The sequence below is a fragment of the Panthera uncia genome, chromosome A2 (genome assembly GCF_023721935.1).
Source record: "Panthera uncia isolate 11264 chromosome A2, Puncia_PCG_1.0, whole genome shotgun sequence".
NCBI classification, from domain to species: Eukaryota; Metazoa; Chordata; class Mammalia; order Carnivora; family Felidae; genus Panthera; species Panthera uncia.
This window is the reverse complement of record NC_064816.1, coordinates 129,789,579-129,806,146: the sequence shown is the minus strand read 5'-3', so window position 1 is coordinate 129,806,146 and position 16,568 is coordinate 129,789,579. Positions and strand designations below refer to the sequence as shown.

Below are 16,568 nucleotides of genomic sequence, written 5' to 3'. Positions count from 1 at the left end.
AATCAATGTTAAAGGGAATTTGAGGCAGATGAAGTAATATGTGTTAAGGCAAGGTTGTGAGAGACACTAATGGATTCTGGGAACTACAAGAATGATAGGCTGACACACATCTGATAAATGCACAGGTTGACTCACATTGCACTTACTATCCAAAATATGCAAGGAACTCAAACAACTCAGTAGTAGCAAAAAAAGAAAAAAAATGGGCAAAGAAACTAAATAGACATTTTTCTAAAGGAAAGATACAAATGGCCAAGAGGAACATGAAAAGGTGCTTAACATCACTAATCAGGGAAATGCAAATCAAAACTACTATGAGGTATCACCTCATACCCTGTTAGAATGGCTATTACCCAAAAGATAAGAGATAACAAATGTTGGTAAGGACATTAAGGGAACCCTTGTACAGTGTTGGTGGGAATGTAAACTAGTACAGCCAGTAAACAGTATGGATATTCTCAAGAAATTAAAAATAGAACTACCATATGATCCAGCAATCCCACTTCTGGGTATTTATCCAAAGGGGGAAAAAAAAAGGAGCACTAGGAGATATCTGTACTTCCACATTAATGGCAGCACTATACACAACAGCCAACACATGGAAACAACCTAAGTATCTACCAATGGATGAATGGATCAGGAAGATGTGGTATATGTCTATTCAGACTTTAAAAAAAAAAAAAAAAAGGATATTATGTCATTTGCCACAATATGGATGAACCTGGAGGGCATTATGCTAACTGAAATAAGCCAGACAGAGAAAGACAAATACTGCATCAATTTTATGTGAAATCTAAGGGGAAAAAAGGTTGTATTTCTAGAAATAAGTAGAAAACTGGCTGCCAGGGGCTGGGGCAGCAGTCGGGGGTGATGGGGGTGACGGGTGGAGAGGGCAGCAGAAATAGGGAGACACTGGTAAAATGGCACAAACTTTCAGTTAAAAAATAAAAAAAGTCTTAATATCTAATGTATAACATGGTGACCATAGTTGACAATACTGAATTATATAGTTGAAATTTGCAAAGACAGTTTTTTGTTTTTGTTTTTGTTTTTTGTAAAAAGTATGATACGCTGAAGGTAGGGTAGGGTGGCAGTGCTGTGCTTGAGCCATCTTGTACCAGCTTACAGACCCAACTGTGAACATTTCTTCCTAATTTCATCCTGTTCAGTGACTTACCTTGGCAGCTTGAAATTGACTTGGTGGGAGTGTTTACATCACAGAAATTGACAAGCACTACAGATCGGGGCTTCTACTCCCCCTCTTCCCTGAGAATTAGACATCCAGCACACTAGTGAGTTTGAGGACCAGGAAATAGTCAAGGCCAAGGTAGGACACTTCTTGAATACATACTAAAGAGTATGGATTTACTCTAAAACCATTGGGGAGCCCTCAAATAATTTTAAGGGACACAGTAACACAAATGGGTTTGCTTTCAAGAAAGATTAGTTACTCCAGCAGCAGTCTGGAGACAACTAGATTGGTTGGAGATGAGAATGGAGCCAGGGAGATCTAGTTTTATCTTACTGGCACCATTTCAACATACTAAAAGAACAAAATCTATCTGGAATGATAACGTACAATTTCGTTTCTCCTTTGTGTATCTGCAGAAAGAAAGAAAGAATAAGTAAAGATTTTGAAACTTCACATTTACTATAAATGAGACCAAATTTTATTCGGAAGAAGGAATAGAAGAAGCAGGCTGAATTAGATCATGCTGATGGAGAAGGCTGAGATAGGCTGAAAGATTCTCTGGAAATATTAAGTTCCTTGATTAAATAGGTGTTGTTAGTTGCACTCAAACCAGGATAAGGTGCTTAGAAAGTCTTAAATAAGGTTGGTACACAGAATAAGAATGTCAACTTGGGTTAATGAATGAGAGAGGTTGTGTAAACTATTACTTAATCCTAGTTGAGGGTTTCCTGAGCCACTGGGGATCTGGACTGAGGTTGAGAGACAAAAATAAGGTTAGAAGGAAATAGAGAATTAAACAAACAATAGTTCAGTTTAACTTGTGATTTAGCCAGAGTTCAGAGTATAAAATAAAAGCTATCTTTCTTGCTAGTAGCAAGAAAGATAAAATGAAGTGATGTCAATATCATTATTAAAATAATTATCCAGCTATTCACTGGAACAGAGATTTTATTATATTTCTGCAGTAAAAATAAAAAATTTGACTATTTCTTAGCCAGTTTGTGAATATCCGGCATATAGAGTATTTAAAAAAGCACTGGGAGTTATAACAGCTGGTTCTAAAGGCCCAGAAAATGAAGGAAAAGCTTTAATATCTATAGTTCACACAAATACTAAATTAATATTTACTTATGAAAATTTAGATGTTTACTTTTCAAATATTTAATAATCTCTCCTTTTCTAGGAGTTCATCTGCATTCACTTGGATTGTTATCTTATAATTAGGGTCATAAGATACTCAATATCACATAGTTTACACCATGACTAGTATAGATCCTGAAAATTTTTTTTAAAAAAGAGCTTTCTTGTTAGGCGTGGTAAAGTCCTGGTGTTTATTTTTCTGTGATCTATAACTGTGCCACAAATGGTGAACTTCAAATTTTCAATGGTGCCACCATACCACATACCCAGGATCACAAAAAGCACTGTTTGCCTAAAAATCTGAAATTAATGCTTTTGTTTTCTTAAAAAAAGTATCTACATAGAAAATACCATAGGGGCGCCTGGGGGGCTCAGTTAGTTAAGCGTCCAACAGTGGCTCAAGTCATGATCTCACAGTTTGAGAGTTTGAGCCCTGTGTTGTGCTCTGTGCTGACAGCTCAGAGCTTGGAGCCTGCTTCGGATTCTGTCTCCTTCTCTCTCTGTCCCACTCTTCGCACTCTGTCTCTCTCTCTCTCTCTCTCTCAAAAATAAATAAAAAACATTAAAAAATTAAAAAAAATTAAAATACCATAATCATTGCCACAATTCATCATAATACGTATTTTTTAAATCAGGCACATATTTTAGTCTTCTTTGTGCATGTCAAAAACCTGACCTTTAAGTGTTAATTACAGGTTATATGTACTATTGTTAAACTACCGTTTATATATTACTCATTATTTTGCAAACACTGACTAATATTCTTAATATTGGGCCAATAACAGAATTGATCTTGTGTTTTGGCTGCCCAGTTGTACTTGGAATCAATACATTTGTTATGACTCTTCAGAAACCAGAGCGAGTTTAGTTGAGAGTAAGAAACACTGCCCATTTTTTTTCCCTATCAGCTCTAGATAGACCCAATGTAACTGGTATTTTCAAATTAGAAATATTTCTCAATTACTCTTACTAATACATTTACTGATTCTTGTTTACCATGATGTTGGAGCCACAAATAAGTTTACATTAATGAATCCTCAGATACATTATAATGAATCATCAGATATATTCTATTGTAAATTCCTCTTCTTTATTCATTTAATTCAGTTCCTTAAGTACCAGGATCACCTAATTTGACCTCATATTCACCTCTATTACTGCACTTCAGAACATTTCCAGAGTCTTGGACCTTCTCATATTAATGAATATATGAAGAAAAATAATCTCACCCATTATCTTTCCTAAGGTTTTGTATATCCACCCCCCCCCCCCCCCCCCCACAACGGTACTCCTATAAACTATCTCTTACATTCAAGATTCTGGTTACTTTACTGGAAAGTAAATATAGCCCTTTGCCATAATTATAGCCTTCAGGAAGGGGCAAGCCAATGACCTCTCTGACTTGCAGGCACAGGAACGAGCCCTGAGGATTAAATGCCTCCTGTTCCCTCATCTTTTCCAATGGGAGAGTCCACTTCTTTCTTGGCAAAACAAAAGTGAACAAAGTGAGCAAGAAAAAGGTGAGTATGCCTTTGGATTCCTCACATGTATGTTTTGTACTTGGATTTCAAATCTTCATGGCTTGTGGGGAAGGCAAAAACAGTGCCTTTTACGACCCTCATAAAAATATGTGTAGTTCTATCAAGGGCTTTTATCCAAACACTGCAGCAATCTAGATGGTCTCTATTTACTGTATAAGTTTACAGATTTCTTTTGGAAGACAAATTATTTTGTCAAATACTATTGTCTGTTGTCTGCAAGGCATACATACCTAGGTACAAAGAACCATGACAAACTGCCTGCCCTCTAAGACCTTAAACTTATTTAGATATTTGCATGACTATGTATATATAAATCAACATGATTAAAATGAAAGAGAAAGGCAAAATGTCTGCAGTTAGGGAATGCATTAGAACAACATAAAGGCAGCACTAACTAGAGGACACGCCCCCGTACATTCAGTAGGTGCTCATGACATCCTTGTGAGTCCCAGGAGCACTTGTTCCTCAGCCCTGTAGGGCACATGATTCACATGAGAAGGAAATGGTCTAAAATAAGACAGTTGTGCAGAGAACGGTATATGATTGTAGAAAGACAATATGATTGGGGCCCATCTCAGCACCACATTCCCTTAAATTCCATCAATTTTTATAATTTTGATAGTTTCAAAAGAGCTTATTTTGTGTGTTTTTGGAATTATGATTCACTTTGTCATAGGATTTACTGGTGATAGGACAATCCCTTCCATCCCCAGGAAATGCAAATTCTTCTGTGGCATAGGATCCCAAGTGCTGGCCACAGAAGAAAGGTGAGAGGGACAAGAAAGAAACAACGTGGAGAGATACAAGAAACCTCTATTTTTCAAAGCTGATTAAGGTGACAGGCTAGGAGAGGAGGTAAGTGCTACCTACATTATGTCATTAGCTTCTAGAAATCTACATAGTATCTTCCTCATACTAAGAATTACTTAATGAAAAGTAACTTAATTCCCTTAGAAATCAAAGAAAAGACAAACTTTATATACAGTAACAACTTTTTAAAAAACAAACTGTTAAAGAAGTTAAAATCTCTGGCACAGTTCTACCTCTTGCGATATGTTTTTCTAAGTGTAAAACAATATGTACTCATATCCAGAACTCACTTTAAAAAGCTGGTTAAAAGCAGCACCATGTAGTTAAGACCTCAAGTTTATGAAATAGGTAATAATTATAAGTTAATTAAATAAGTAGTTGGCCTTGTACTAAGGACATATGGCTTCTTCTAAAATTTTGGGCTTTATGTAAAAGTTAACTTTCACCTCCTCAGGGTGGTCTTTTGTGACTACGCTATGAAGTTAACATATTCCTCCTAGCTTACATTCACAGATTTTTATGTCCCTCACACTATATTTCATAAACTATCATGATATGTTTATTGGTGTGACTGGCTTCTTATTGACAGCCCTCCCCTAGTGTGTTCACTTCAAAAAGACAAGAACCATGGCTATCTCATTCATCACTATAAGATCTGAAAGGTCAGGCACTCCATATCTACTGAATTTCTTGTTGAATCTTGGTTGTATGAATAAAACCTTTTTTCTGTCTTTTGCTGAAAACAATGATCACAAGTTTTTGGTCATTTTATGCACTAAATAAAATGATTAGGTTTCTAGAACTTGGCTTAAACTAGTAAGATGAAAGAACAAGCATGCAATGTAAGCAGCTTTCAAAAAATGGAAAAATTTGCACATTTTACTGTCAAGATAATTTTTAGAGATGTTTGTTTTTGCTATTGACTGCCACTGCATCAGTGCTTGTATCTGCTTAATGCATTAGCACTAAATACTATTGATTCGCTCAGCTAACAGACCAATTTAATCTTTGCATTTTTCCCACTTGCTGAGCACCACCTCACCTATAGTTAAGTTAGTAGAGCAGTTGCTACATGCAAGTGTTAATCAGATTTTAAATTAAAAATGTCACTGGAAAATTTAATATTATACAAATTTACACTTTTCTGGTACATGGACACAAATTAAAGCAAATCATGAATAATCCATATATTTTGACATGGCAACTTAGCAAACTTAATTTTCATAAAATCAGCTCTAGAAAAGAGTGCTTAACAAATCAAAACTGACCTAAATTCACCCTTTTTACCTAGAGCATGATTTGAAATGTCACCTACCATTTTAATGTCCTCTGATTGATGAACATTTTGGTGATTTGCCCAAATAAGACAACTGAGGTCAGACTTTAGTCTGAACTCACAATTTTAATTTTTGTTTTCCAGCTACACTATTCATAAGGCATTTCCCCTTACTTGCGAGCACAGAGTGGTGAAAATAGCCTTTATTCTATATCAGCATGAATTTGTAAGACGTTTTTCTGTCCTCTTGTTGAAAAACTAGAGAATATTTTTGAAATATAGAAGGTAGACACACTTCATCTGTTCTAAATTAGCCTAGGTTTAGGGTGATGTGCAGTAAACTTCTTCCCCAAGGCTTTTAAGAAAGGAAGTCAACACTGCTCAGCAAGCAATTCATATGCAAATGAACCAGCTTGGAACATTTTAGTTAGAAAAAATATATAATTAGCAAATTGGACTGTATCCAGGATCCCAGAATCACTTACCACATTTACTATTATTAAACACACACACACACCAACAAAAACAAACAAAACACCCCAAAACACACTGAGGGAGTCTTAAAGATTTCAAGAGTAGCTGAGCCCTTGGTTTCATTCCCTTGATATAGGAGCCCTTTACAGCCCTCCCTGGCTGCTGGAGATGTGACTTACAGCACTTATCTGGGCACTGAGTCATTCTGGACTCTGTGTGCCCACTGACTCGGTATCTGTGCCAATCCATGAATAAGCAACGGGAGAAATTCCTCATGGGTATTCCATCCAAATTCTAACAGATCCTCTTTTTTCTTATTAGAGGAGATAACAGTGCAGGGTGGGATGACGACTGATAAGACAGAAGTATGAAGTAAAGGTGTAACACCCAGAATTCGATATATTATTCTGAGTAAAAAAATCCATTATTACTCAAGGAGGTTAACATTTTTATCAAAATGCAGGATTCCACAGGTTTTCATTTGCCTCTAATCAGTAGTAGTATAACAGTATGTAGCAGTATGACAACGAAAATATCGTGTATTAGAACTGTCTTGTTAACACTTCAGCTTTTCAAAAACCAACTTTAAGACATTTTTTGCATGAATGCCTTATTGTTTGCTACATTATTAGTTTTACCAAGTGAATCTCCATGTAGAACTCAACTACTTAAATAAAATACAGATCATACCACCTGCTTCAAAAGGCACTGAGAATAAAGAATTAATTTAAAATGCATTCATCACATCATGGATCAACATAATCCACAGGTAAAGCCTACCTACGTTTTTGATAATGGTTTCAGCATTAACTGTATTTCTTTGCTGTTATCTTATAAAAATGTCATGCCCTTGCTTTTTCATTCTTTCCTGGGGTGGACCTATGAATAAGCTACCAAATGGTTTAAAGAAAGGTTAGCAGGAGGAAGAGAGAGAGTAGAAGATATTAATGGCTCACTGTAACACATTTTCAATACCCTCTGGGTGTGCCCTGTGATCTCACAGAGTATCACAAAATTCTGGAAAGAAAATTATTTTAAATTATTTTTAATAAAATAATGCAGGGGCGCCTGGGTGGCTCAGTCGGTTAAGCGTCCGACTTCGGCTCAGGTCATGATCTCGCGGTCCGTGAGTTCAAGCCCCGCGTCGGGCTCTGTGCTGACAGCTCAGAGCCTGGAGCCTGTTTCAGATTCTGTGTCTCCCTCTCTCTCTGACCCTCCCCCGTCCATGCTCTGTCTCTCTCTGTCTCAAAAATAAATAAACGTTAAAAAAAAATTTAAAAGAAAATAAAATAATGCAATATGCTACTTTTCATGGGACGTTAGCATGTAGAATTCAAATAAGTAAGTTAGGGAGCAGCAACTCCCTGAGCCTGGGTGAGAATAAACGAGTTAATGGGAGGAGAGGAATCAAGTGTAAAATTAACAAATTTCTACTCAGATTTTTAAAACAGTATACTGAATCATTATACCTCAAGGATTTTCTTTTTTGCAAGATTTTGCTTTGGTAGCTATTACGTTTGGCTTAAGGCCAAGGTATCTAGTGTTTAGAATGAAGAATCCTCAAAAACATTTTTCATATAGGATAACATTCTCTCATTTCGTAGCATAGAAACTAAGAAAACCCTGAAATCCGACTTCACATTTTTCATCCTTAATACAAAAATACTCTCTTGAGAGTGCTAGATTGTTTAAATAAGACATGCCAAACCAGTATAATTACATGGATGTTATTTGTAACACTGACTCCACATTCCCAGTTCAAATGGTGCGGTGTGTGGGAGATTACAGATACATGGCCTATAAAGAGTTATAAATCTTTGTTTATTTTATTAAATATTACGAGACATGCCCTGAGGATGGCAGATCAATAATGGTCCTTGTGGTTTCCTGATGGAAAGCTGCAATTATTTTCTTCCATTACAACTTAAATGTAACCCAATTTTACTCATCTATCATTTTTATAATAGTAATAAAGAAACATCACTGTATGTTTATTTTTCTGCCTATTCCTATTATTCCTTGTTTGCATCTTGTTTTGATTTTGTTTTCATTCAAAATTGTTCTAATCATTTTGCTTTCTTCCTCAGATGGCTCTGAGTGGTGACCCTTTAACTTTGGCACTCCTTGAAACGGAGATGGAAAATTACTACTTTAAGTTTCCTTTATTTTGGGAAGTGGTTGGCTACTCTTTGAATTTGAGTATAAATGATATTTAAAAACAAGGAAGCTTGACACAAACAACCTGTGAAGTTGACTTTTTCTAAAACAGCATTATCTGAAAATTCTTGAATGCAGAGTATAATTTAAATTACATAAGCTTAGTATCTTACAGTGCCATGGACAGTCAGAATTGAAAGTGGGAACGGGGCACACCTTATAACTTCTAGCCTGGCTCTCCTCTCCAAACTACCACCACTCCCCACCTCTCTCCCCCTCTCTCTCTCCCTTTCTCTTTTTTGAACAATCAAGTTTTAAGAAGGACTTACACGAATTAAGTATTATGGAGGTAGGTCACTCATAACAGGTAGGAAGGTAAGTGAAAGACTTTCATGAGCAGTAGAACCAGAGTTTACCCCTTCCAGAAAATCCAATAATCTAAATTTGCCTTTCTTTACATAAAGAATTCCTTACAATATTCCTTACAATAATAATTGCTATTTGTTAGGTACCAAGGACTAAGTTAGGGTCTTTTGCAAACATTTTTGCACTTGTCTTCCCAATGGTATTGCATGGAAGAAAATGGGTTCAGAGATTTAAATAATGCTCTTGTGACCAGAAAGGTATAAAATGATCAGGTACAGACCAGATCTCTTTGACTTCAGTCTTGTTCCTTTAGACCATGCTGTTGTCTCCCAAAGAGCTACATTTATGGTTCCTTTTTTTAAAAAAATATTTTAGAGACAGAGAGAGAGTGAGGGAGTACAAGCAGGGCAGAGGGAGGGACAGAGAGAGAGAGAGAGAGAGAGAGAGAGAGAGAGAGAGAGAGAATATCTTAATCAGGCTCCACGCTCAGCACAGAGCCCAACATGGGGCTTGATCCTGAGACCTTGGGATGATGACCTGAGCTGAAATCAAGAGTAGGACACTCAACCGACTGAGCCACCCAGGTGCCCTGAATTTATGGTCATCTTACTGTGCCAGGTACTCTCTATGTATTATTCCCAATTTTTACAAAACCGTGTGAAGTAGGTTTTGTTCTCTGCATGTTACAAACAAGGAGACTGAGGCTCTGAGGAGTTAAGTCATGCAGCAAAAGTCACACAGTTGATATGCAATAAGCTGGGACTTCTATCCAGGGGTGTCTGGCACCAAACTGGATGCTTTTCCCCCTCAACTGATCAATCAATGGTCATTAAGATGTGGGTGAAAATATTTTTTACTACAAGCCTACTCTTACTCTTCCAAATGCTTACATATGAAGCAAAACTTTGAAATGGGATTGCAAGAAAAAGTATAATGTGGTAATTGTTATTTTCTGGTTAGGTAAGAGATATTACAAGAACTCTTTTTCTAATTTCAACTCTGATTAAAAATCTTTCCAAAATGTATTAATCCAATTCTCTTAGTAAGTATAATTTAGGGAATAGGATCTTTAGAGAATTGGGGATTAAGAAAATTCTTTTATTCAATATTGATCCCATTTTTAAGGAACTGGGTCAATGTGTATTGATTCTAGTTTTCTCCCAGAGTAAATGTCATGTTAGTAAATCCCTTATATAATACTGTTGAAGAGTCCCATCAATGTGCTTAAAATGAACTGAATTTTTAAAAATTTTTATTTTATTTTATTATTGTTTTTCAGGAATAGAATTCAGTGATTCACCACTTACATATAACACCCAGTCCAGTACTCATCCCAACCAGTGTCCTCCTTAATGCCCATCACCCATTTAGCCCATCCCCCCCACTCAATACCCTGCCAGCAACCCTCCATTTGTTCTCAGTGTTTAACAATCTCTTATGGGTTGTCTCCCTCTCTGTTTTTATCTTATTTTTGCATCCCTTCCCCTATGTTCATCTGTTTTGTTTCTTAAATTACACATATGAGTGAAATCATAATATTTGTCTTTCTCTGACTGACTTATTTCGCTTAGCATAATATACTCAGGTTCCATTCATGCTGTTGCAAATGGCAAGATTTCACTCTTTTTGATTGCTGAGTAATATTCCACTGTGTATACATCCCATCTAAAATGAACTGAATTTTTGGGGTGCCTGGGTGGCGCAGTCGGTTAAGCGTCCGACTTCAGCCAGGTCACGATCTCGTGGTCCGTGAGTTCGAGCCCCGCGTCAGGCTCTGGGCTGATGGCTCGGAGCCTGGAGCCTGTTTCCGATTCTATGTCTCCCTCTCTCTCTGACCCTCCCCCGTTCATGCTCTGTCTCTCTCTGTCCCAAAAATAAATAAAAAATAAATAAATAAAAAATAAAAAAAATAAATAAATAAAATGAACTGAATTTTTAATACTGTTTATCCCCAAATTTGATTTATAAACTCTCCATATTATGGGACATTTTCTCAATTATTTTATTTTGAATAATAATGTGCTGTCTAGTAAATACGCATTAGACTAAAACAACTTTAATCAAATACCAGTTTAAGATGTTTACAGAGGTCAAATGATGAATGAGTAAAAAGGTGGTAACATATTTAAGACTAAAGATTTAGTAATTATTTGTGGGTATTTAATCTCATAATTCTAAGTGCTAGAAATCACTGTAAACATATCTATCCTTTAAGAATCATTCTCAAAAGCAACATAGAAAATGGTTACATTGTGAAGATCAAGAATTTATTTTTATAGAATTGATACAATCAACTCTAATATTACATGAATGGGTACATATATGGCTTAGGATAAGTTTCCAGAAACAACATCACATGCAGAATCAAAGAGTTCTGAAGCACAGACAACTTAGATGTGAAGATGATGTGTTCTGGAAACTATCAAATGACTCAAAAGAGGGCTTTAGAGATGTCACCAATATGAGAAGTATAGACCTGTTTCATAAAATGCGAGTGGGAAAAGCAACCTAATATGTGATGTGAAATAAGCCGAGTCAGGCTTATATACTGGCTGGACCCCTACAACTTAAAAGACCCTTTCTTGGCACTCTCTCTGTCTGATCCTGTGATAGAAACTCTTTTTGTACATGGCGGAAGCTCAAAGAGGGCCAGAAAACCCCTGCCATGGCTTTGTTCACACACTGAGGACTGGGCAGAAGCCTTAGCACAAGGTTACCACTGCAGTTTTCCTTGTCTACAGAGCTCACAATAGTCCCTCCATAAAGATCTGATGGATTAGAGATGTTAATAACAAAACTATAATATATGTGTTTATTCATCAACCTTTATGCCAAAACCAAAGCTCAGTTCCAAGAAATTGTTAGAAGGGTCACCTGATATCTTGCCAAGAAAAGTTGCCAAGACAAAATGGAGTCATGTTATTGCTTGGTCTTTCCAAACAGGTTTGATTTTGTAAATCATTTTGTTTTGTGTGAGTAAAGGCTCTCTAGGTGACTTTATTTTAAGATGAAGCTAGGAAATGACTGTATGCTGATTATTGGGGGAATCTGAGTTCTTTCTGTGGATTGGTGTATGAAAACTGACAATGTAGGTAGTTTCATTCTCAGAAGAATTTTGATATTTAGTAACCAGAGAAGATAAACAGGCAAATAAGTAGAAGAAGTTGGAAGGTATTTGTCTTTATGGAATTTGGCCAGTGCAAAACTTGGCTTCCCTGGTAGGAAGACTATGTTGGCAAGCCCCATCTGTTTTCCACAAGAATTTTGCAATGGGAATGATAATGATTTCAGGTGCAAATGGTGCATTTGGGGCATTTTTTTTCCTGCATGCTAAAACTGACCTGAATTTCATTGGATAATCCTGACTTTTTGTTTCCCTTGGAAAATACTAAAGGAGTGAAAGGGATAAAAAAAAAGTTCAAATTTATTTTGAGAATTTCTAGAATTGATAAGTATTTTACACAGCGGGGGGGGGGGCTAAAATGTACAAAATAAGAAAATGAGATATCAATGTTCCCTCATAAGGTAAAGTATCTTTTTAACTTTTAACAGAACAAGATTTAAATAGCAAAGTCATGTGCTTTAGAGGCCCTGGAGGAACTTCTAATAGAATCTTTTAAAACTCGTGTTTCTGATGTAATTTATTGGATACAAAAAAGTATTTTCTCTGGAATGCTATTAATATTACATTTCCCCCCCTAATTTCAGGTTTCTGAAAGTCCTTTTGTTTCCTTCATTCTTCTGTATTTTCTAGTGAAGAAAAGGGGCAGCCTCATGAGGAATCTTTATTGCTTCTTACAGAGTTTCTGACATATATGATATGGATGCAGGGAGAAATAAGTCCTACTAGGGATTTATGCATGCATATTATTTTTTATTCCTAGACTTTGGAGGGGGAAGGAGGGAAGGTATGTCTTTAGTTCACTGAAACATGAATTCATTTTCTCAGCATTTTCTACCTTTATAAGTTGTTTGTAGTTTCCATGTGGGGAAGTATCTCAGACATTTCAGCAAAAGTGAACCAAATGTTTCTGAATTCCTATGTCCTTGGTACCCTTCAGCAAATTATATACTCTGTTTCATCAAGGAGATGCTTAATGTCCTTCCTGCTTACAATTTCAACCTTCTTTCTGACGCTAAGAACTTTTAGAGTAGAGAGATTTGGATTTCCAAAGTCAAACCATCTATAGAAAAGCTACACTATTTGTTCATCCAATTATGATCACCACGGGTCATTATGTTAGGAGTAGCCAGGTTCATATGTTCAAATCTGGGCCCAAACCAAAAAGCCCAAGGACATAATGAACTCCTGTTTTGGTGCTCTTCTTCTAGTACCGAGTGATCTGATGGCTACTAGGATAAACCGTCTAGTATAGCTGGTAGCTTTTACTACATCTAAATCAAAGCAACAGAGACTGTCCCTAACACCTCCTGTGAAAGTATCATTTCATGTAGGCTTAAACAAGCGTTGATTAAAACATTTATATTTATAAATATCAAACACCATCCAGGTAAAAGTACCTAACTAGAAGGTGGTAGACACATGTCTATTCAAGTAGAAAGTCCATACATGTTCCAAAGGAAAGATGTGAGAGCAAAACTTTTGTCTAGTTTTCTAAGTTATTCAGAGAAGTGTATTCACACATTTAAAAATATTTTATTAATCAACATTTTAGAAGAGATTTATTTTGTTTTTGGTTAATTTTCATGTAATGCCTAGAATATAAAGCATTTATTTGTATATCAGTGAGTGAATGGGGCCTTATAAGGAAAATGCCTTCAAAAACCCACAAATTAACTTGAGCTTCTTATTCTAAATGTTGTAAAGACTGCATCGGGATCTCAGCAATTGTGTTTAACTGTTATTGTGTTACGGTTTATGTAAATTTGATTAGAACTATTAAAACTTCTATGAGAAATAAGTTTAATAATCTCAAGTGTTGGAGCACCTGAGTGCCTCAGTTGGTTAAGCATCTGACTTTGGCTCTGGTCATGATCTCGCAGTTCGTGAGTTCAAGCCCCATATGGGGCTCTGCGCTGACAGCTCGGAGCCTGGACCCTGCTTTGGATTCTCTGTCTCTCTCTCTCTCTCTGCCCCTCCCCCTTGTGTTCTCTCTCTCATAAATAAATAAACATTAAAAAAAAAAAAAACAATCTGAAGTGTTGACAAACATGTAAACCCAAACTGTAAAATATATTTTCTTTTAGAACCACATTAACTTTTTCTCAAGCTATGATTTTACCATTAAATGAATATTCAATATTTAAATTTTCTTGGAAAGAACGTACAAATATTTTGGAAAAAGATCATTTACCAAGCACCAAAAAGCCCTTGATATTCTTTTCAGACTGCTACTTATTCTACTTATACCTTATAATTTATAAGTGGAAAATTAATGTGACTTACCCTATTAAAGCAGTGTTCGTGGTTGGGTCCATAAAAATGTTGAAGACATCTCACGTTGTTTTTGTTTACAATCTTGTTGAAGAATTCATTGACATATTTGATAGGGAATGCACAGACAGCAGAGCGATTCATTGGTTCAGCAGAATCCGGCTTGCTTTGTGCGAATACTCCATAGAGAATGTCATCATTCAGGTTGGCACCTATTTGCTTAGCAAGGTGGGCCCCAGGCTTACTGACATATGCAGCTTGGAGAATATTAAACACTTCCTCCCTTGTGGATCTCTTTCTTCTCTTTTCTGTGAGGATACATTCCAGAGGCATTTCCATGTAGGAATGCAATCCAGAGTCTACAGAACAGAACCTGATTATTCTTGTGTGAAAAGTCTGAGCATCTAGAGTTTCTCGCTGGACTGTCAAAAAGTAAATAAAACGGTTGCTTTCAAAGGCATGGATGTATTTAATAGGGTAGGAATCTCTGAATTCAGGGAGAACATCAATATAAGACTGGTCTGTTAAAAACTTAAAGCCATCTTGAGTTTCCTTTAGCCTTCTCACTGATATTGAATGCAATGAATGATCTGTTAGGTAAGAGGAATTTATGGTATTGCCCACGAAGAAGTTGATGAACCGGCCCTTTTCAGATATCAGGACTTTGGTTCCCAGGGCACTCACCACACAGTCAGGACAGTGGCTGGACTCTTCGTCTGCCTGTGGGGAGTACATGCAATGAACTTTTGACAGTATGTCAGCAGTATTGCTGGGTGGAAGGACATGTCGCTGGCAGGTCCCTCTGTGGACACTGCCACAGCTAATGAGTTGGTCGTCATAGTACGTGTCAATAAGTAGAGCCATGTTGATGTTATCTTTCCAAACACCACCTGATAAATTGGCTTTGTGGCTGCAGTCCTGACATGGGAAACAATCTGGGTGTTCCAGCACGGGCCCAGTCTTGTACTCAGCAACCTTCTGAAGGTCTTTGTCATTTAAAACGTAAATATAGTTAACTGCACCAAGGTAAATATGATGCTTGTGTAAAACAACATTCTGGATGGGTGTTTCTGCAGTGAAGTTGGGAAGCTGATACTTCATGTTCACATTCATCTCAGACTTTACTAGTGCCTCTCTGCACTCCCCATAGCTCTTCTGCACCAAGGTAAACAGAAGCACAAGGATGCCAGGTGCAAGCACAGCAGGGGCCTTCATGGTGAGAAGCTTATCTGCCAAAACATGTTCAAGGCGAGAGCAGTTTAGTTGTCATTAGAAACAAAGAAACTGAAAGAACTATACCAGTTAAACTATTAGAAACAAAGCTTCCTAACTGGAATTTTTACATCAAGTGAAAACGAAAAACTCTAGCTGGTTTCACATAAAGATGCATTGTACAGATGGACATGACTCCACATAGTTTAATTTTAGAACTCAAGCCAGAACGAGTAATTTTAGAGAACCATTATGAGATGCAAACAATGTTCTGTATTAAGACAATACAGCAACTAAGTTAGACTCATTTAGCAATAAAGTCAGAAACAGCAAGTTTCTTTCTTAACCGCTTGCTGGTTGTTTAATGTGGTTTAATATCTGTGGTTAATGACTAGGTTGATATTTAAGCCTTCTCAGTTAGTCAAGTAAAGGAACTGTGGTTCAGATTCATTTATTCTAGAAATCACAGCAGGCATTGTTTTCTTGGGAGCATGTAGAATTACTAGTCTAAATTTAGCTTCCTTTTGGAAGAAAACAATCATAAATTCTAGAAGCAATATGATCACATGCTGTTTATAGGATTTTGTGTGCAGAGGAAAGGTATGGTTATAATTTGGCTATAGCAGACCTATTGTTTTGGATAGACAAATGCTTAACTTAATGTGAGATCACTAGAAACATAAAAACAGCAAACTGAAAATGTATAAAATAAAATGTTCAGGACTAAAGTCCTAGAATTATTTCTCAGAGAAAAACAACATATTGTTTATTACCAAGTCAAAAGCTATTTAGTAAAAAAAAACCCCAAAAAACAAAAAACAAAAAAAACCACATTATCTTAACATTCCATTGTATGCACATGGACAGTATTTCTAGTTTTCAACGAGTGTATTTGTTTTTCAGTTTTGAAAAACTTAAGGTACACGTTACAAACCTTGTTAGTTCTAATTATAAAAGTTGAAGGCAAGGTGGTAGGTTAGAAAGGAGAGGACTTAGAAGGAATAG

At 36.5% G+C, this 16,568-nt stretch overlaps 1 protein-coding gene across 1 annotated transcript in view; it reads right to left on the bottom strand.

Moving 5' to 3' along the window:
- MET (MET proto-oncogene, receptor tyrosine kinase) overlaps positions 1-16,568 on the bottom strand; it is a 112,774-nt gene that overhangs the window by 71,214 nt on the left and 24,992 nt on the right. Inside the window, exon 2 of the mRNA XM_049642969.1 lies at positions 14,364-15,580. Within this exon, the coding sequence (XP_049498926.1) occupies positions 14,364-15,566 (1,203 nt within the window). The 5' untranslated portion in view covers positions 15,567-15,580. The remainder of the gene's footprint in view (positions 1-14,363; positions 15,581-16,568) is intronic.